At 34.6% G+C, this 22,994-nt stretch overlaps 2 protein-coding genes and 1 pseudogene across 3 annotated transcripts; 2 read left to right on the forward strand and 1 right to left on the reverse strand.

The window, feature by feature from the left end:
• The first annotated feature begins 39 nt into the window (after positions 1-39).
• Positions 40-6,138, forward strand: LOC140876507 (TOM1-like protein 3). 2 transcript variants are annotated; one of them, XM_073280487.1, is made up of 10 exons: positions 40-280; positions 968-1,108; positions 1,275-1,353; positions 2,165-2,263; positions 2,350-2,463; positions 3,205-3,353; positions 4,246-4,327; positions 4,598-4,683; positions 4,769-4,960; positions 5,155-6,138. In XM_073280487.1, exons 2-10 carry the CDS (start codon positions 1,002-1,004, stop codon positions 5,801-5,803), a joined length of 1,557 nt encoding a protein of 518 aa, XP_073136588.1. In that variant the 5' UTR covers positions 40-280; positions 968-1,001; the 3' UTR covers positions 5,804-6,138. The 2 variants fall into 2 exon arrangements, with proteins under 2 accessions (XP_073136588.1, XP_073136595.1); XM_073280494.1 differs by lacking the exon at positions 40-280 and adding an exon at positions 305-844.
• Positions 6,139-6,425: 287 nt separating this feature from the next.
• On the reverse strand, positions 6,426-8,141 carry LOC140875895 (magnesium dechelatase SGRL, chloroplastic). Its single transcript, XM_073279724.1, has 5 exons — positions 7,847-8,141; positions 7,413-7,589; positions 7,146-7,304; positions 6,907-7,053; positions 6,426-6,746 (listed from the first exon to the last, which is right to left on the reverse strand). Exons 1-5 carry the CDS (start codon positions 7,991-7,993, stop codon positions 6,645-6,647), a joined length of 732 nt encoding a protein of 243 aa, XP_073135825.1. The 5' UTR covers positions 7,994-8,141; the 3' UTR covers positions 6,426-6,644.
• Positions 8,142-16,600: 8,459 nt separating this feature from the next.
• Positions 16,601-17,851, forward strand: LOC140875925 (UPF0481 protein At3g47200-like; annotated as a pseudogene).
• Positions 17,852-22,994: the final 5,143 nt, after the last annotated feature.

A 22,994-nucleotide genomic window follows, 5' to 3' on the forward strand; every position in this document is an offset into this window, starting at 1 on the left:
AGCTCATATTAATAACGCCACTTTCACATCGTACCAAACGCAGCCTAGCTCATATTTCATACTTTTCTTTGTCTCGGCGCAGTTAAAAAGCTCCAAAGGTTGGAAATTTGACACAAACATCCGCGAAGCAAAAATCTCACAAATTTTTTTAATCAAGAAATCTTTTCAATTCTTTCTCCTAATCTCTCGCCGCTCATACAAAATTGGTTATACAAAACAAGAATTTAGATTCCTTTATCTCTCTCTGTGGACTGAACCAGACTCGAGGGTTTCTGCGGGGGTAATCTTCTCAAGATCCTGCTTTTGTGTTCTCTTTAATTATGTCTTGGTTTGATTCTCACGATTCTTGATCGTTTTGGTTGTATTTCGAATTGGGTTTTTTGGTTTCCTGAAAAGGCTCGATCTTTTGGTATTTTTGGCTGATTTTGTTTTAATTATGCACTGGCGGATGGTATTGGATTCTTGTTTTCCCCTTTTTGGTTGGATGTTGTTCTGATTTCTCGATTTAGTCTTTCAGTTACTCACGCGTATGAACTTTTTTGCATTGCTTGATCTTGTTTTTTGTTCCTAATTTACTTGTGGTTTTAGAGTTTTTTTTCCCTTCTGGTTAGTTTACAACTTTGGGATGTTTTGTTTGGTATTTATTTATTCCGGTGCACTTTTTTGCACGTCATAATGTGAAAGTTAATAGCGATACAGCTGATCGTGAAAATTGTCTTGTTTAAATGTTTGTATGAGTTGACCTTTTGTTTTCATTTTCCAATTATCTGAAGTATGCTCTCTGAATCAATCACGCAATTGTGTGCATGTGTTGGTCGATATTGTCTCATGTTACCGCACGGAGGTGGGTCATATTCTCTTCACCCGACAGAATTAGCTTTCATCATGTGCAAATAAGTGCAAACCTGATGTTTATCAGTGTGATTGTTTTTAAATTGATGATTTCTTTCTGACTTGTTTCTCTTAGGAAAGTGAATTGATTGTTCAAAAAATAGGCATACATGGCTAACGCGGCAGCTATTGCTGAGAGGGCCACCAGTGATATGCTGATTGGTCCAGACTGGGCTATTAACATAGAGCTGTGTGACTTGATAAATATGGATCCCAGGTTTGTTTCTTTCACTTTCCAATTGCCTGCGTTTATGTGTTTACATCTGTTTTCACTTTTAATCCTCGATTCTCTCTCTGTCCTTTTTCTCCCGTTTCCTCTTTTATCTGTTATTGCTACTTATTGCGTACAGGGTAACAATCTCACTTTTTTATTCTAATTTCAGTCAAACAAAGGATGCTCTGAAAATACTAAAGAAAAAACTGGGGAACAAAAGCCCTAAAATACAGCTTCTTGCGCTCTTTGTAAGTGATTATTCTGCTATCTTCTTTGTTCTGTAATGTCCGAACACAATCCTTTGAATAGTCTAACTTGCCCAGCTTGACAAAAAGTTATGGATCCAAATCCATTACGACTTCTGCTAACTTGCAACTTGCGTTTGTAACTAACATATACGTGACTGCGCCATAAGACAAAATTACATCAGACATACTTCACGCCTTCAGATCGTTTGTTGAATCTTCAGTTTGTTTTTTTTGGTTTCCAAATTATTTCATATTTTTTGTTTATTTTTCTTGTAGATCAAATACTATGCCCATGTTATCTAATACTTCGCTATCCTACTTTATGTGATTGATGGATCTGCATGCGGGGACAATCAACACCTGGCATCATGCTTTTTATGGGACATAATCGAAAGTTAGAAAAATTAGATCCAATAGCTGGTTCAGAATAATAGAAATATAACACACAGAGTTGGGGACCTTTGAGTGACCTCTGAATTCTTCTTGTTCCTACTTTCCATGAAGTCCATGAACCTTTCCCCGTGACCAAAGCATTAAATCACTGGATAAGACAGCAGAATCTTGAACTGCAAAGCCATTCTCTCCAGTGTCGGTTGTAATGGAAGTTGTGAAAAGCAGAAACTTGTAATTACTGGAATAATAATCCCAGCATTTAATGACATGCTCTTTGCTTGATGTTCTAAATATGCCTTGTATCTATTCTTATCCTACTTGCAATGTTTCATGTTTGTTTCTGTACTGTTGCATATAGTTGCGGTTATTTATGATGGTATCCTAGAAAAACTGTTCATTTGCATGAATTTATGACTAGGTGCTAGAGACTCTTAGCAAAAATTGTGGGGAGAACGTGTTCCAGCAGATAGCTGAACGGGATATTTTGCATGAGATGGTCAAAATTGTAAAGAAGAAGGTGATATATCTCTCTCTTATGTTTCTCTTTCTTTATTAGTTGAATCTCTGCATATCTATTCATCTGCCTTTTCATGTGTATTGCAGCCTGATTTAAATGTGAGGGAGAAGATTTTAGTGTTGATAGATACTTGGCAGGAAGCTTTAGGGGGACCCAGGGGAAGGTTTCCCCAGTATTATGCTGCTTACAATGAACTGAAGGTGATTTGATTTTGTTTTCCTCTTTTCTTTGTCACGCAAAGTAAGTTGTTTTTTCGCTATATGATGGTAGTCTCGCCAAAATTTTTCTACGACCTTGAAGACAATTGATACTTGTTCGAAGCTATTTGATATATTTCTCTAATATTTGCTAGAAACACTTACATTGTTGCAATTATCACCCTAGAAACTAGCCACAGAAAAAACTATGCAGAGATGCAATTACACTTCTCTCCATCACTAGTGATCAGCTGCTGAAAATAGAATGAATAAGTTTTTTCTTTCATCATACTTTTTCCTGCCAATGTTCAATCTTATGCACGTACAAGCTCTAAGTTAAGCATTGAGCTGGCTATCTGCTTTTGTTTGCCTTTTCCCATCTCCTTTTACGATATAGCCTTTTGTTGGCTGCTAGTTAACCTTTAATTTAGCGATGAATCCTAGCCTTTGAATGTTTACCGAGATCAAATTCATTTTATTATCAATAGCACAAATGCGTAATCATGAAAGCTTGACTAGACTGCACAGTCGAACAGTTAGATTGATGACTAGTTCTTACCATGCTAATTGGTTTTAACAAAACGAGCTGGAAAAACTTTTGGATACAATATTCTAGTAAGAATGGGGTTTATTTTTCTCTTTCTGGTGAGTTGGGGAGGCCAGAAGGAGGATTTGCACTTTATTGGAATTGTTCTAGACTTCTAGTCGTAACTAATTCGATCACTTGCATATTGAAAATTTCAGTCAGCTGGAGTCGAATTTCCACCTCGAGGGGAAAATAGTGTGCCATTGTTCACTCCACCACAAACCCATCCAGTAGTTCGCCCTCCCCCTACTGTCTATGAAGAAGCTGTTGTTCAAGCCTCGCTTGAGTCTGATGCTTCTGGGCTCAGGTATTGTTCATTTATTTGTCCTATCCTTCTACTAAAATCTTTATTTTGGATGGCGATAGGACTCGATTAAGGACCCGTGGTTTATTTTTCTTTTTTTTTTTCCGGGTTGTGGGGGGTGGGGGTGGGGGTTTCGATTTTGAATCATGTTAATAACAGAAACCTAATCTGTTGGTTTTTTGGGATTTGTTGGGGTTCAAATATTATATTTCCCATTTTGGCGATCAAAACATCAACTAGGTTTCAATTTTGAATCATTTTAAAAAACACTGACCTGATCTATTGGTTTTTTGGGGTTTGATGGGGTTCAAATACTATATTTCCCATTTTTCTGTAAAAATATCAACCCAGCACAAGGTACAACACAATTGACAGAGGTCAATGGACCCCTTTCGCTTCTTTCTAGCTGCTTCCTCCCATTAATGGCAGTATTACCGTGTTGCTCATTTTGTACGCAGAGTGGACTTTGCAGTTTTAGTCGTTTAAGCTCTGGAATCTAGATAATAGGAACACAATCTTGGAGTCTATATGTTCTATGAACACTATTTTCACTCCATCCTCGTCAATAGCTTAGCATACTCTAATCACATGTCATGTTTCTTACTTTCTTTAGTTTAGCTTACTGCTCATCTTATTACTATGTCTATTATATTTATATTTTTTCCTACATTTACTTCTGTTGGAACATTTGTCACATGCTTAAAATAAATAAATACATGCAAGTTTGATTAAGAAGAGAGGATCTCACTTGCCAGATTTGGAAAGAACATTTTAAGGCATGCTGTTCCTCCTTTGCCATTTTATTCCCTGAATTTCTTTTGGCCGCAGAACCTGAATTTATTTTGGACACAGAAATTAAGCCTCTTGAATTTCATATATTTCTTTTGAAAAACAGCTTGCCAGAAATTCTGAATGCTGAGGGACTTGCAGATGTTTTAATGGAAATGTTGGCTGCCCTTGATCCAAATAATCCCCAGGTTGAACGTCTTGTTTTATTTCACCTGCTTCTTTAGAATTGAGCTTTTTACTCATTTTATTTCTCGTCGCATGTTGTTATTTTACAAGTAAATAACTAATGGTTATAATCCTTCAATATCTCTATCATCTGTTTGTTGAACTAGATAGGCCCAGATTTTCCGTTAAACATAATAAATTGCTAGTATTCCTTATAAAAGCATTTAAGGAATGCCGAAAATAATGAATCACTTGTACTTGAATTGTTTTATGGGTCTTAACTCTTAATATAGGGTATCAAGGATGAGGTTATTGTTGATTTGGTTGAGCAGTGCCGTACATTCCAAAACCGAGTCATGATTCTTGTGAATAATACCTCGTAAGCTTATATTTGACTTTTATCATCTTTTCAAGTCCTCCCATTGTATGCCTATGGGTTAATATTTGCAACTGCTTTTTTGCAGAGATGAGGATCTTCTATGCAAAGGGTTGGCCTTGAACGATAATTTGCAGCGAGTTCTTAGCCGACACGATGATATTGCCAATGGAAAACCTGCTGTTTCAGTGGCAAATAGAGAGCCTCCTGTTGCACCTCTTATGAATGTGAATCACGAGGATGATGAAGCTGAAGATGATTTTGCTCAGTTAGCGCATAGGTACCTCTTCATATAGCTATTTTGTTTTGTTCTCTGTTCTATAAGATCTTAAGACTAGCATAGCAGGAAGGAATTCAGTTCATTTTTATATTAGACAATTAGAATAATTTTCTGGTTCATTTTCATTGCCATTCTTTCTTTTTGTTGGAATACTGTGTTTAGTGAGCATAATAAAGTATTTGACATCATTGTAGATCAAGGGATACATCCCAAGGGTTAGGACGAAAGTCAGCACTTGCCAAAGAGCCTGTGCAGATCAGCCCCATTCTTCCCCCTCCACCGTCCTCGAGAAAACCAACCAGTGCAGATTCTGGCGTGGTCGACTATCTCAGTGGAGATGCTTACGAGACACAAAATTCCTCGAGAACTACTGGATCTTCATCTTCTCCTGTCCCTACTCAATCAAGCAACCAAGGCTCTATACCGCATCAAAGTCCGAAGCAATCTTCCTCACCTCCCGACGATTTCATAAATCCAACAGCATCGATGTTTGCTCCAAAACCAACCTATGATGAACCTGCTCCTACGAGCAAATCTGCTGATCATTTGCCACCGGCTCCTTGGGATGTTCCGTCTAGTGGCAACCTCCCACCTCCACCTTCTAGGTATAACCAGAGGCAGCAATTTTTCAACCAACACAGTGCTCATGGTGGCGGCCACTCTCTCTCTAGCAGCGGCGGATCTGGTTCTTCTTATGATAGCTTAGTGGGGCACACTCAGAATCTCTCCATTAATTCACCGGTACCCACCAAGGAAGAAAAATCCGACGATGCGCTTTTCAAGGACCTGGTGGATTTTGCTAAATCCAAGTCGGCATCGCCTAAATCTAACCGCTCGTTCTGAGTTGGAGAGAATTGCTGGAGTGGTATGAATTTTAAATTGATTTGTTTTGAATTACATCATTGAGAGTATTGAATAAACGTGAATGGACCTCTTTCTATCATACTATTGACTTGAAAACGTAGTAGCTTCTGTATATCTGGATTATTTGTAGCCGAGATGAACACTTTCAGGGTTGAGTCTGTCGATGTATATTGAATTGTTTCTTTCTTGAACCGCGTCAGAACATTCAGCTATATGTATTATTCTGTTCTCTTCTATTGGTGGCATAGACCATTGGGCCTTTATATGTTTTGTGACAGTCCATTGTTATATCTCAATTGTTTTATTACATTGAAGCACGTGTTTGGAAATTTCCGACAAGTTCATCCATTAGATTTGAGAATGAGTTCCTTTCGGCTTCGTGCTTCTCTTGTAGGCTAATACTGACCAAATCAAGTAAAGACCCCGACAACCTGTCTGTAGTCTTTACACCGATGATTTGTGTAGACTTTATTTAAGATTCTCATTGTGAGTTTGCTCTCGTTTGGCGTAAATGATTAAATCAAGTTAACGTAAGCAACTCACACTAATGTAGAACGCTCAGTTTCTCCAGTGAAATGCAATCAAGCAGGAACACCGCAGCTGATGCACCAAATCGTGCATTGAATTGAAATGTTGTGTACAAGAATTGTTGATCAATAGTGCATCTGTTAATGCATATAAAAAAAATTCAAATGACTTCAAGAAACAGTTCGTCTATCAAATGGAGACTCGAATTTGAATTCCAATTGTTCATCCAACCGTTAGTCGAGAAGTTTCACTTGTAGCAGGTGGGAAGCTTCACATATCATGTATTCATGAGTTATAGCAGTATAGCAAATATAGCTTGAAAGATTGATTTTGTAGTGTCAGAATTTTCCTTGCTCGCGGATACGAATCCATTTATCTTCTCCACTCCTTTGCCCTGACAAATCATCATATTCGGCAGCAACTGTTACAGAAATTGTACTACGAAAGCTATTGAAATGGCATTTCTTTAAAGATCGAAGGAAACAAATGAGAGGTGCCAGTGGGAGATGATAGCATTGTTATCTATTTGTATGTAACACTAGTGTGTCACTTACCAGAACTGCATCCCTGAGGGGTCCCCAACATTCCATACGATTGTACTTCAACGAGCTCGAATGAAAATATACTCTAACTAGAGCATCCATCAATTCTTGATGATTTCTGAAGAGATCTGCATCTCCATAGAGCACAGCCTCAAGAACCTGGATATTATGTCAAATCGGACCCTTTTCAATGCTACTTAGACTCTGTCACTGATCTTGGGAAACAGAAATGAAATCCATGAACAACTTACCAGTGGCAATTCTTTGGAAAATATGTGGTATCTGAACTCTGCAGTCATTTCAGAGAAAGAATTTGGTCCACTCACATAACAGTGGACATTCAAGAACAAATTGCTATTCACTTCTGTCCATTCAGCTACAACATCATCTTTACTATACCACCCTTTTAGCTACATCAACAGAGGACACAAATGCTTCATACAGATGATGATTCTACATAGAAATAAAACTCATTGATGGGCCAAACCGGACCACTATGGTATAAAAGGCGATGTTACCTTGTCGCGGTGGATGATAGTCGAAATTGTTAACGTTAAATTAGCAGTAAAATCGCAGTGCGAAAGGGTGTAAGTTCTTGGCACAATTCTAGCTGGTGTGGCAACTTTTTCTCCCATAAACAAAACTTCTAGCTTTGATGCTTCAAATCTTGCCGGCGGACCTAGAAGCCTCGCTGCCTGTCAAGAAACATAAATCAAGAACTCTCATACAATCAAAACCTCGATGATACAGCATTACAATTAAAAACACAGATGAAGACTGAAACCCTCTGTGAAGAAAATTTACAATTTCATGAGTAGTAGTTTATTTCGATCCAACGTGATTCCCTCCACATTTTTTTTGAGAGTAAAACACATATTCAGATCCCAAAACAAAGAAACAACCAAAACACCAGCCATTTCTTGAAACTAGACAAATCAAGGGAAAAAAGGACCTGGAAAACAAGGGCATTGTAAGATGGTCTTGGATCACTCAACGTGTGGGGCAGAACAGCAGCAGTGACTGAGTTCTTGAGTTTTCTTGGTGAAAATCCACGGTAACAAAGCTGAGCCGCAACAGTACAACTGGCCATAGAATGCATAACACATTACTCATCCTCTCACAGCCGCATTCCTCCTTGAATCCTCCCAAGTCGTCCGCTAATTCTCCGCCGCCGCCACCCACATCTCACCGTGGAATATGTGAGCAAATCCCTTCGATGAAGGAGAGAAGGCACCAAGAATATGGGTATGTGGACAAGAAGAAAACACATGAAAATTTTCAAGTGGAACCATTTTTTTTCCGGGTTATGTGGGCCCACAAAATCCACCACCAACCAATGGCACGAGTCCATTTACGCCACATAAAAATGTATGGCGTGACGTGTCCAATTGAATTCCTGGGCCTGCCCTTTGGTCCAAGAAGCTATTTCTCCCTTGAGGCCCACTTACTCGAGGCCCGTTTCTATGGTAAAATGAATACGAAATAAAATAATTTATTAATAATTTTAGAAAGAACCTAACATTGTTTGATTATTAAAACTTGGCCCACCACCGAGGGGAAAAGGTGCAATACTCCACCTAGGTCCAACTCCTCGTTGCCTAGAAAAGCCTCTTTTAATCAAATCATTAAATTAATAATTAATGTACACAATATTCATTCTACTGTCTAGCGATCTGTTCCAGCTTCCCAAGCCCAGACCAATCCCATTTTATGTGTTTTCATACAATTGAATGATACAAAGGAAGATTTATTGATTCCATATATTGAATTTTAACCCCCTTAGACATTTAACATTTTCTTGTTGCCAAAAGATTTGACATTAACAAAATTCTTGGAAAATTTATAAATCTCTCACGATTTTATTCTGAGTTCATTTATCAGTAATTAATGTATGTAGTAATAATATAATTAAAATCTTATAAAATGGATCTACCATACATAGATTCATTTTACAAAATTGACATTTAACACAGTCTCATGAGAATTTTTGTGAAAAAACTATAACTTGATTGCGATATTTCTTTATTAGAAATCTGTCGAGCTCTTTTGGGCTCGTTTATGAGTAATTAATGTACGTACTAATAATAGAACTTAAAATCTTATAAAATGGATTTACTTAATAATATTTACCAAGTAAAGATTTTCAATGTTCCAACTCATTCAAGAACAATTTGGATAAAAATCATAGTGTGGATCATTATGAAATCAAGCTTTAATTCGATCAATTCTCCCACTTCCCCCACCTCCTTTTCATGGGGCCATAGGGTAAATGAGGCACTTTTTTACATGAAATATTTTAATTCTCTGGCATAGTACTACTGGCATTAATTATCGAAACTTCTTTTTGATCATCATGTTGATGCAAGGAATGGACAAAAAGTGTGAAGCTTCACCCTTTTGAACTGTGGGTTGTCCCCTAATCCAGTGCCTACTACTATTATCATAAGCCTTTCCCCCCCCTCATGTTCGCATGATTGAATTTCAAGAATCACAGGTGATCTGTTTATATCTTCTAGGTATATTTTATGGGAGCAATAAAAATGAGGCACGATTGTCTTGGGGATAACAATCTTTGTTGTTGCATGTGTATACAACATATATATGTGCTTGCACATAAAACTTTTCAGCTTTTGGGTTCCCCCGAAACCGGATTTCTACGGAAGAACATCAAATTTATCATCTAACTTATGTTAATTCAGATGAAAAATGTACAGGGAGAGTATTTGCTAGATATAAGTGTGCCCATGAACATAAACAAAAGGTCCACCTAAGCAAGCTGTTCTAAGCTTAAAAGGAGTATAAATTCGAGCTCTTGTCGGGTGCAACGCAGTGAGATAATTCCTCAAGTTGCATTATTAACTAAGGAAACATCATGGTTTTCATTTTACTGGTTAGGTAAGATGACAAAAGCAACAAACAAGGAGCTGCAAGAATCTTTGAGTTATTATTATATTACTTCTGTCTCCCAACTGTTTCACCTTTCCTTAAACAAACAAGTTGGCAGCACTTCTAAGATTTCATGTCTGCTGCCACCACCTGCCTAAGAAAGCATCCTCAGAGAAAATAAAAGAGGCTCTGAAGGATATTTGTAGTCATTCATCATGTCAGTTTCTTGGAGGAACAAGTGCATACTCTTGAGTTTTCTTGCTCTCGTTCTCGTCGCAGAATCATCAAGATTGTCTAATGCACATCTTTGGGGGCAAATGCTGCCTAAGAAGCTGCCGTCTCCGTCTTCAGCTCCATCGAGAGGCACGAATTCTGCAACGACGTCTTCGAAAACGGAGGAAACTGATCAGAGACTCCCATCTGAAGGTGGAAAAGTCTAGTGTACAATAGGTTAGGTAGGTTGACATATATTTCTGAAAAAAATTGATGGAAGGCATTTTCTAGTTTGTACTTAAAGTGTAAATTGAAGGTCTAATGACAATGCAAGTGATTGACATACATTATAATTTTAGGAACTAGCTTCTGCAATTCCAAACTTCTAACTCTGAGAATTAATAAATCAACTTGTTTTATTCAAATAAGCACCTGAGATTAATGAAATATTCACTGATATAGACCAATTGTTAGTACCTACAAGCTTCTATTTTGTCTTTTACAAGCAGTTGTCTATATTCTTGAGTTTGAGATCCTCTTGCTTATAATGGGTTTTGGAGACATTTCATGGTAGGCCTCTCCACAATTTAATCTGTTTATGCACTTGTGTTTTGGCTGGCTTACCAACTTCTGTTGGGTGCTCGACCTCATAATCGATAGGCAAACGATGGCCAAGAATACTAAGGAAGTCATCTCCATGATCCCAATTCAAAAAATTCACCGCACTCATCCCAGTGAGAAGCGCTGCCAGGAGATGACTCCAAATTTATGAACTTACCTCTTTTGTATCCATTGACTTAAGCCTATAAATATGCTCATAGACTGAACCAACGCTTCCGCCTATGTCAATTTGAACCTCATAATCATCTATAGTATCGGTTGATGCAAGGCAAAGCACTTTGGAGTCATACGATCTCTAGTAGCATGCAGTGGTACCAGGAATCATGTCGCTAGAACGCATCGAGCCAAGCACTTCAGTGGTTTCAGTAGCTGTCCTCGGACGGATATTCCATGAAAGAGAGAGTGCAAGAATTCATAAACCAGTAATGGGACTTGCATCTCCAAACAACCCATCGGTTTCTGTTTTAACCTTTGTAGCAAACGGTTTCATCACATTTCGGGTTTCGAGTCCTGGAAAGAGCAACTAACTTATCAATGAGCACCATTTCTCTGCTTCCATGAAACGTTATACATATTTCCACAAGGCAAAGTGCCTTCACAATGATCCAATACAGGGCTTTGATGCAGCTCACTCATCAATATCCGGGAATTCAATTTGTGTAATCACTCAAAAGGAACTCTACCCAAAGGAAAAATCATGCACATGCACACAAAAAATCAAAACTTTATGCAAAATATAATTATTACCCAGGCAGCCATCAACAAGATAAGGATTTCCCTGCAATCTTGTCCGATGTTCACCGGTCAACAAGATAGCTCATTGATTCACAAAATCAAGAACTTCCATGCTTCCTAAGTTCAAGAAGGGTTTTTTGGATCAAGACTTTTGTTGCAGGTGATAGGAAAGAATCATGAAGATAACAATCAAAACTCATGCCAAATGGGAAAAAAAGATGGTGAAATATCCTCTACTGACTGGACATGATGACATTATTGCTGGAGACTATATGGCTTGGTAAGAACGTTTGAAAAGGTTTTCTCCATGAAAATTGCTATAGATTGAAGCACTTCACTGTTACAGCATTTTCATCGAAAAGCAATCGCTTTTGGTTCTAGATATTCACGACTTGTAAGCTTGATTTGGACATCCGAAATTGAGAGGAAAGCACCGTCAAAAAACTTCTTGTTTGGACAAAAACATCATCATAAATTACAACATAACTTCTCGCTTGGATAAATAATCTATTATTATTATCTATCTATTATCTATTTCTATTATCTATATATATATATATATATATATATATATATATATATATATATAATTGACACTTTAGTTGTGAATTTAATTTTTATCCTCATTACAATTCATTTAATGATTAATTTTTTGTTATTCCAAGACTTTTTGAGGTTTTTTATGTCATTCTATAGATTTATTCAATGCATGTTTAATTTGTCACTATTTATTTATTCTAGGTAAAATTAATTTTTAAAATTTAATTCATGTCCTAAAATTAAACTTTAGTTGTTAATTTACATTTTTATTATCATTTTAATTCATTTAATAGTTAATTTTTTGTCATTTCCAAATTTTTTTGAGGTTTTTGAGGTCATTCTATAAATTTATTCAATGCGTATTTAATTTGCATGTCACTATTTATTTATTCTAATTCATGTCCTAAAATTAAAGTTTTATTTTTATTCTCAATTTATTTCATTTAATGGTTAATTTTTTTTGTCATTCCAAATACTTTTTGAATTTTTTATGTCATTTTGTAGTTTTATTAAATGAGTATTTAATTATGACTATTTATTTATTATAGGTAAAATTAATAGTGACATGCAAATTAAATACGCATTGAATAAATTTATAGAATGACCTCAAAAACCTCAAAAAGTTTTGGAAATGACAAAAAAGTAACTATTAAATAAATTAAAATGATGATAAAAATGTAAATTAACAACTAAACTTTAATTTTAGGACATGAATTAAATATTAACAATTAATTTTACCTAGAATAAATAAATAGTGACAAATTAAATATGCATTGAATAAATCTATAGAATGACATAAAAAAAACCTCAAAAAGTCTTGGAAATAACAAAAAATTAATCATTAAATGAATTGTAATGAGGATAAAAATGTAAATTCACAATTAAAGTGCCACAAATTAATTTCTAATATTTAATTCATATCCTAAAATTATTTTTTATTTATATCCTCAATTTTATTTCATTTAATTCTCAAGGTGTTTTGAGGTTTTTTTTTGTCATTTTGTAGTTTTATTTAGTGAGTATTTAATTTGTATCTATTTATTTATTCTAAGTAAACATAATTGCTAATATTTAACCTATGTCCTAAAATTAAAGTTTTATTAATTCAAAGCTATATTAAAAAAAAATTTCTCTACATCAAAGAAATTTATTAATTTTGTGAAATTATTTTCAACATTTATTTTCAACGTTATGCTTTTAGTCTTCATTCTTCTAACATAATATTTTGATTATTAAACTTTTAAACAAATAACAAATTAAATTAAATCATTAATTTTAATCATCTGATTCAAAACAAGTAGAATCATATCATAATCATAAATCGATATTGTATTCTACTTATATAGGAAACGTATCTCATACTTTATTCAATCAATTCGTTTATTATTTTGAAATTTGGTAATTTAACTAAAATTTCTTGTATTCCTGTTTTTAGGAAGAATAACTATAAAATTAACAATGCTGCCTAACTAAGTAATATCTTAGAAAATTTTAAGGACCAAAAATATTTCAGTGATAAACTAAAAGTGTAATCAACAACATTTATACTTTTTATCGAATCGAAGGTAAAAGTAGCACTTTATTTATGAATTTAATAATTATTTTTGTCATTTTTAAGGTTTTTGAAGTTTTTTATTCATTGTATAATTTTGTTCAATGAGTATTTAATTTGTATATATCTATGTATTTATTGTAGATAAAATTAATTGCTAATATTTAATTCATGTTCAAAAAGAAAGTTTTATCAATTGAAAGCAATATTTTTAATTTGTCTATAAATCTAAAAAATTTATTAATTTTTTTACCTTACTTTCAAGTTTTATCTTCATCTCTATGTTTTTAGTCTTTTAAATTCTTAACATAATTTAGTATTAAACTTTTAGAAAACAAAAAATTTCAACCGAGTTATTAACTTTTATCGACTTGTTAAAAATAAATAAAATCATATCATAAATCGAGATTTTATTTCACTTGTATTAGAAATGTATTACCCTCTTTTATTCAATCAATTAGTTTATTTTTTGCATTTAGTAAGCTAACAAAAATATTTGAAATTCCTTTTTTTAAGAAGGGGAAATACAAAAATAATGGTGATAACTAACTATGTAATCCTTTAAAAAAAATTTGGGATTAAAAATATTTTAGTGTTGAACTAAAAGTGTAATCAATACTGATATTTTTTTGTCCAAATTAAAAAATATATAATTGTAACCAACTTTCATGTTGATGTTTGAACTACATTATAATATAATATTTATTTATATAAAAGTGGTTATTTAGTTATGAATTTACAGTTTTGTATTTATTTTATTTCATTTAATGAATAACTTTTTGTCATTTTCAAGGTTATTTTATGTCATATTGTAGCTTTTTCAATGAGTATTTAATTTATGTCTATTTATTTATTTATTTATGTGAATTAATTATTAATATTTAATTCATGTTCTAAAGTTAAAGTTTTATTTGAAAGCTATTTTAATCTAAAAAATATATATTAATTTTACAACTTACTTTCAACCTTTATCACCATCACTATGTTTTAGTCTTCTAAACTTTTTAACATAATATTTCGGTCATTATAGTTTCGCGAAAAAAATGAATAGAATTATTAATTTAGTCATCTGGTTCAAGACAAGTAAATCAGATCATAAATAATTGAGACTATATTTCACATATAAATGAAAGATATTCTCATATTTTATCCAATCAATTCATTTTAATTCGTTTATTTTTTTTTTGAATTTAGTAATCTAACTAAAATTTTTGGTATTCTAGATTGTAGGAATAATATTATAAAACTAATGGTGATGACTATATAATCTAACTATGATAGTTCACTGAAAAAAAAATATTACAAGATTTGAAGAAATAAAAAAAGTTTATAACCTTAATTATTGCATATTATATGTATATGATTTTTCAGAAAAATGAAAAAAAAGAGACATTTACATATTAATATTTTTGATTTTAAAATAAGATTATGACAATTATGAAACAATTATGTTTATCATTAATTAAATAAATAATTGTACGACTAAATTAATTTTTTGGCATAAATATTAACTTTTGGCATAAATTTGTTAATACTTTAACATAAGAGTTTATGTTAGAAAAATTTATTTTGTATTGTATTTTTGTTAGGACATTAATTATTTTATATGCTAAATATTATTCAATGTATATTAAATTTTATTTTCAAAGCTAACGAAACAAAGTTATTCAATATGCTAGAAAATATACACAAAATTGTGAATGTATTATGCATGAGCAAAAAATTTGAAAATCAAAGCAAGTCATATAGACATCATGTTTTATCAGACGTAAAAAATATATATGATTTATTTACACTTTATTCATAGAAGATCAAATTTTATCTTCAACTAAAACTTTTAAATTAAAAAATTATTATTATTTTTCACTAAATTCTTAAATTTTAGGTTTTGGTCACTAAGTTTTCAAAATTTGTTTTTTGTATACTATTTATACCTAATTGTTGTGGTGACATTGGAAAATGTTTTATTTTGTATCGAAAAATGCTGACATGGGCATTATAATAATGATGCAACTTTAAAAAAAAATTGACTTATTAGATGTCAAGTCAACAATTGGATTAAAAATAGTCAAAATTAAAAGTTAGTGTATTAAAACTTAAATTTGACAAATCAATTGACTAAAAAGCAAAATGTGATGTGTTAATGGAACTAAAAAAAATATTTTATTTCAAATAAATTATTGTTTTAGCTTTCAAATAAATTACTGTTTTAACTTACAAATCAATAGAAGTAAAATTATTATTTAACAGATATTACTTTTGTTGAAATGCAATAACTATTCATACTGAGAAGAACAATCGAAACATGATGTTTGAGATACAACATAGTTTAAAATATTGGATTAGTATTGTTACCAATGACTATAATTATTGAAAATGCAATAAGCATTCGGTCATACAATATGTATCAAAATGAAGGTCATGACTTCGATTCACATTGATTGCGAGCATAATTATTGGAAATGAGATTATTGGGTACACTAATTATCTCTTTGCTATGTAAAACAATCAAAATGTAGTGTTTGAATTGTTACACATATTAAAATATTTGAATTGCACAATTATATATCAACTATATATAGCTTTTAATAAAATGCAAACGCTCAGTCTTACGGTTTATAAAAAATCAATGTATTTTTTTACATTTCTCGACAAATATATAACATATGTTATTGTTTTAAAGTTATTAATTAAAAAAATAAATTAAATCCAAGGTGTAAAACATAAAAGCATCGATTAGATACCACAAATCGATCGTAAAGATAAAAAATTAAAGACATAATGTTCTCACTTCAATAACTAATTAGAGATCAAATCATTATAATCAAAGTTTGAAATTGATAGTAAAATATATAACACTTAATTAAAAAGCTAAGCAATCAATTAATAAAATTATTATAACGTGTCACGTGCGTTGCACGTGCAATTTTCTAATAGTAAAAAAATACCAGGAATCTTCCACTTTGTTAAGCAAAATAAGCCTAAGGAAATGCTTGGAAACTTCCGGGGTGGAAAAACTGCAATCTTTGGTCAGAAGGATCATGATCATGATAGGTACACAGTTTTTTTCTTCAAAGGATATCACCATAGGAAAACCAAGAACATTAATGAAAAACAATGAAGAAAAGGACAACCATATTTGCCCCGTTTACCAAAAAGCTGAATCTTCCAGGTTTGTAAGAACTTAATCCATTCCTTTACACCAACCATTTTTTGCTTTTTAAGGTTGCCTCTTGAAGAGACAACAAGGATGTTTGGAATAAGAGACCATGTTTCTGTCCGTATCGACAATATACTTCTTGGCTTGCAATCCACGCCCTCCAAGCCCACAATCTTCAGAGTTAACGACGATTTGCGCGGCATAAATCAGAAACTGTATGATCCAAAAGTAGTAGCCATTGGCCCTTTCCACCATGACAAAGATCACCTCCAGAAGATGGAGCAACACAAGCTGAGATACTTAGAACTTCTTCTCAAAAGAAGAAAAGAGTCTAGTGTCGATAAATACGTCGTCGCGCCGCAATGAGTTCTTTGGAAGAAAGAGCACGCAGATGTTATGCAGATCACATTCACTTCAGCCAAGATGATTTCGTGCAAATGCTGCTTCTCGACGGCTGCTTCACCGTCGAGTTAATCCGCAAATATTGGTTCGACGAATGGAGAGAAAGCGATGACCCCATATTCCAATACGAACAAGTTCTGAGCCAGTTGCGCCACGATCTGATGCTAGTCGAAAATCAAGTTCCTTTCTTTGTTCTTATCAGTTGTTCAGCATGACAAGAAGTGGGAATCCAGATGACAATATCTGCCATCTTATTCAGCTATTCGTTGATGACATTTCTCCATGGCCTGGAACTTCAGAGATGGCTGGAAATTAAGGTGGTGTCGACCGCGAAAGTCGACCATTTTCTTTGCCTAGTACACAAGATTTGGTGTTCTTCATTCGCTAAGATGGTAGCGGCTAGACCTGCCAAAACAGAGGAAGAAAACATGTTGGCCATAAATCCAGCAACGGAATTACAAGAGGCCGGAATCTAGTTCCAGGAGTGCACACAACACAACTTTTTAGACATCAAATTCGCCCAAGGACGTCGAAAGATTGCGTCGTCACGGGATCCTGACCAATTTGCTCGGGGACGACGCAGTTGTTTCTAAAATGTTCAACCTTCTAGGCAAAAACATCATCGGATCTTCCAGTTTCTCCTACGCGGATGTTTTCGATGACGTGAACCGGCATTGCGGCCGCCGAAGGAACCGGTGGATGGCGAATTTGAGGCATAACTACTTCAACAGTCCTTGGGCGTTTGTATCAGTGTTGGCTGCTTCTATGTTGCTCTTGTTCACCTTGACGCAGACTGTATTTTCTGTTCTTTCATATACTAAGGCCAAGTAAATGATTTGGAGTCATTTGCTCAAGTATTTTCAACTTTTCTATTTTTCTTGTCACCTGATCTGCATGAGAGTTTGGAGTAGTACGAGGTGCGTGCACATTCTCTTCGGTTCCTGGACAAATTCCTTGCTTTAAATTCCTCTGTTCGACATTATTACACTGTCGATTTTATGTTACACACACGAAGTAATACATGCTCTATTAATTATTATTTTTTATTTTGAATTTAGGGGACAAATTGTATTAGAATGAGCGTTACTTCAAATGTAGCACAGACGACTTGTTGTCTCACTGAGCTGCACTGGAATTGAAGCAATCAATCCAATTTGACCATTGGCCTGTCGAACTGTTCCACTGCCTCTAAAATAGGGGTGCAAACGAATCGAACTTGTTCGTGAGCTTTACGAGCCCGCTCGATAAATATTTGATTCGTATTCGAGCTTATCGAACTCGAGCCGAATTCGAACATTTTCGAACTTTTTTTCGAGCCGAGCTTGAGCCGAAATTACTCTGTTCGATAGTTCGCGAGCCTTAATATTTAATTAATATAATATAATTATATAATAATATATATACATTTCGAGCTTTTCGAACTATAATATCCGAATAGTTCACGAATATGTTCGAATATTTCGAACTGAACTCGAACTCGAACTTCATTTCGAGCCGAACTCGAGCCAAAATATTTGAAATTATCAAACTTCGAATCGAGCTCGAACACGAATATACTCTTAAGTCTTATCGAGCCGAATTCAAACCTTAAAATTTTATCATTATTCGGCTCGATTCGGTTCGTTTGCACCCCTACTCTGAACATCAATTTTCCTTGCAATCGACCCGATTAGTATATTATGGATCCGGGTATCCCGACTGGACCGTCAAAACCTTTTCATAGAAACGGGTAAACCTTGCTCATATGTATAATAAAACGTAATTTTTTTTTTTACGAGTGATTCAAATATGATATTCGTCTCACAAAATTAATCCATGAAACCGTCTCACATGTGTTTTTGTATTCATACACTTCATTTTAGAAAAGGGTAACGTGAAGTTGCATCAATAGATTTAAGTAGCGGATGTATGATTCATTGTTATATCGGGAGTATTATCTCAGATATGTTTTGTTTTGTATAAGATATTTGTACGAACGTCGTGTACCCAAAAAAAAAAAATAGTCGCGGACTTCATAAATTTTTTTTTTTTTTCAAGATGTTCACAAACATTTTGTAAAAACATCTCTAGTGACGCATAAACTCACTTTATTAAATAATCATATTACTCTTTTATCTAAAAAGTCGAGTAATTATATTGAAACACGGTAAATTAAAATTTATATATAGCAACATTTTATCGAAATCATTATTTTAATTAGCTATAGAGAATCCGAATAAAATTATCTTTAAAATTAAAATAATCTCTAATTTTTACTCGAATATAATTTAATGCCAAAAAAAAAAATTGTACACAAAATTAATTTATGTGCATAGATTATACTAATTATTAATACAATTGTACTCATAATTATACCATGTAGTTCTATTAATGTTTGTATCAAATATGTAATTTTCTCGTTTAATTATTAATTAAAAAAGGGATTTCAGTGAAACTGTAGTAAGTTAATTAATTGTGCTACATAAATTAAAAGAGGACTGTGTTAATAATTTTGTTTTAAGAGAGAGGATTCATGATTCATTTGAGACTTGAGAGGACTATCTTAAAAATAAATTGAAAAATATCATATGTATATATATAAAAGATGCCACGTAGTGGTGCACACATATGTCATGCCCCGGAACGGAGACGCGTCATCGGCGTTGTTTAACAATTTAAAATCGTAAAACAATAAGCCACATAGTGTAAAAATAGCCTACAACCAGTCTTTTACATAATCAGAAATGTCTTTACAAAAACAAAAAATGACAATAGCGGAAGCGAAAATATAAAAGATAATAATGCTAAAAAGACTACTAGCATTTCCACAACTTGGACTTGATCACCAACCCCAGAATGCGTGTTGCTTATCATCCTCCAACTGTACTTCGGTATCTGGGGAGGGAAGTAAGGGGGGTGAGTGTTTTGGGAAACACTCAGCAACTGAGGGCCAATCGTACATACAAATATCAAATATACATACATGATAGAAATTCAAAAGGGAGCATGTTCCAACACATGTCGCAACAGAAATCAAGACAAAAGGCAAACTCGAAACTGAGCATCAAGACATATCATAACTGAAGCATAAACTTAGACATATCACTGTTATTCATCTCGTTAATCATGGCTACCGATCAGTCCCTAATTGTTATTCCTCTAAGGGAACAAAGCCTTAAACGGTTATTATAACCCACCGCATCAGGGCCTTATCATATCTTCTCATGTTTTTGGAATTTCCTTACCATTTCTTAAGTTGAATTCTAACAGTGCATAACAAAGAAAAAGACACATAATCACATGTACGAAACAAAGGAACACGAACCAGAAAAGTGTACGATTGAACTTTCGAAAACAAGATCATGATGAACATTTTAAAACATATATAGATATAAACCCACTTACTTGGAATCAAACGAAAACAAGGGACTGGAACATTGTTGTCTTGGCATAACCTTGCTCGAATTTGAGCAACACCTCAGTAGATTCTTGCTGGTTGGCTACTAGCTGAAATGACACAAACTTGGCTCGATATTGGAGCAGAGTAACACTACCAATTGCTGGAACTCGAACTGCTCAACCCCTAATTGCTCTAGCTTTACACGAAATCGTGTAGTGTTTTTGTGGTGTGATTTTATCTGTAGTGACCCAACATGGAATCACCTACTAACTGACAACTAATAGCATACATTAAACTTAATACAGCAAAATACTTAACAAAGTAAAAATGTGCGGAAACATAATCCAATATTTACAAATCAGCTTAGTAAAACAAATTCAGGCTTAAATCTGTAGTGATACAACCATATCGAAAACTTAAAAGTAAACATTATACAGATATATCGAATCCTGCTGTATAATTATCTCCTCAAGGCTCCTGCTCCTTAGTCTTGCCTTGAACTATCAGCTTCGTCCATCCTGCGACCTGCCCCGTGAAATAGGGTGTCCAAGATAACAACTAGGACGTGAGCGCTAACGCCCAGTACATAGACATGAGTAAACATATGTATATGATGCATGCAACATGATGAATGGTAAAGGGTCATCCAAAAAGTCATGCTCAGAACCGGCGCCACATGAGTCCTGCCATCGCACGGATCAACCTCTAGGTGCAACCACACTCGTCTAGTACACCAGAGTAGACAAACATAAATGCCCCCGTCGTCGCGGTACTCTCAGTGACAGACTATCGAGTATAGAGCTGAGCGGCTCTATAATCAGGTATAACAAGGTATAGTCTCAACGAGTATATGTGCATGATATATGAGTATAGAAAGAGGTAAATCATATATCATTCCATATAATAATGCCAAAAAAATGAAACATATAAACATATATACTCGCTGACAATCTCAGTCAATGTGTACATACCTCTAGGCTAGTTCAAGTATAGTAGATCCTAGGTTCCAAGCCTATATTCAAAAGTTCACCGTATCACTACATAAGTTCTATAAGCCTTAACTAAGCTAATAAGTACTCCCAAAACTTAAATAAATTCTCGGACCATACCTTCGTCCGTAGATAGCCCTTTGGAGTCGCTAGTCCTAGATGACTATAACCACAACTTGGTTATTCCAGAATTTCTATTATAACCGATAGGGCCCTCAAGTATATAACTCACACTATATAACTGAAAGAAGGAAAGCTCGGGAATTCGTAATCAGAAATGAATCGGAAAGCCCCTATTTATAGGAAAATTCTCGGCCACGATCGGAACCACCAATTTCAAGATCGGAGCTTCCGATCCAGCTCACGACGTGCATGCATGACACGTCGGGATCGGAACTTCCGATCGGGCGATCGGAGCTTCCGATCTGCTCTACATTCAACACTTGTCAAAACTCGTGGCTGAGTCATCGATCATTGCTGGCAGCTGGAGATCGGAACTTCCGTTCCTGGATTGGATCTTCCAATCTCTGTGCTTCCGATCAGCTTCCGAAGTGGCTGGGATCATAACTTCCGATCTGGGTTCGGAGCTTCCGATCCGGCCCAAAAGTCAAAAACCCAAATTTCCTTCTGAAGTCCAATAACACTCCGAAATTGATTAATTGCTAACCTTAATCATGTTCAACATATTATTATCTTAAAATAGAATCTGGGTTACTACATTCTCCCCACCTTTAGATATTTCGTTCGCGAAATAACATCTAAAGACAAATCAAGATAATAATATGTAACATCAAACCATGTTTTATTACAACAATTGAATTACATATTTACATAGTAATCAAAAGTACAAAGCAAACAACTCAGGATCATCTGCTTGCATACGACTCTCAGTTTCCCAAGTTGCTTCTTCAATGCCTCGGCGCTGCCACTTTACCATCACAAGTGATATAGTCTTGTTCCGAAGAACTTTCTCCTTCCTGTCTAGGATACGGAGTGGTCGTTCATCAAATGACAGATCTGGCTTTAGCTGAACATCAGTATATTGAATTACATGTGATTCATCAGCTATGTACTGTCGAAGTAACGACACATGAAAAACATTGTGTATACTGGAAAGATTTGGCGGTAACGCCAAACGATAAGCAACATCTCCGATTTTTTCCAGTATCTGGAAAGGCCCAATAAAACGAGGTGACAACTTGCCTTTCACACCGAACCTCATCACCTTCCTAAAAGGTGATACTCGTAGAAACACATATTCACCAGGCTCAAACTGCAATGGCCTGCGATGAATATTAGCATAACTGGTTTGCCGATCTTGAGCAATTTTGATCCTCCGCTTGATCAAATCTACCTTGTCTACAATTTGCTGCACCAATTCAGGACTCTCGACTTGCCGTTCCCCGACTTCATCCCAAAATAACGGACTACGACACCGTCGACCATACAATGCCTCGAAAGGTGCTATATCAATACTACGATGATAACTGTTATTGTAGGCAAATTCGATCAAAGGTAATTGATCCTGCCAAGATAATCCAAAATCCATGACAGACGAACGTAGCATATCCTCCAGCATACGAATAGTGCGCTCTGACTGCCCATCAGTCTCCGGATGATATG

This window comes from Henckelia pumila, chromosome 1 (assembly GCF_033568475.1).
Source record: "Henckelia pumila isolate YLH828 chromosome 1, ASM3356847v2, whole genome shotgun sequence".
NCBI lineage: Eukaryota > Viridiplantae > Streptophyta > Magnoliopsida > Lamiales > Gesneriaceae > Henckelia > Henckelia pumila.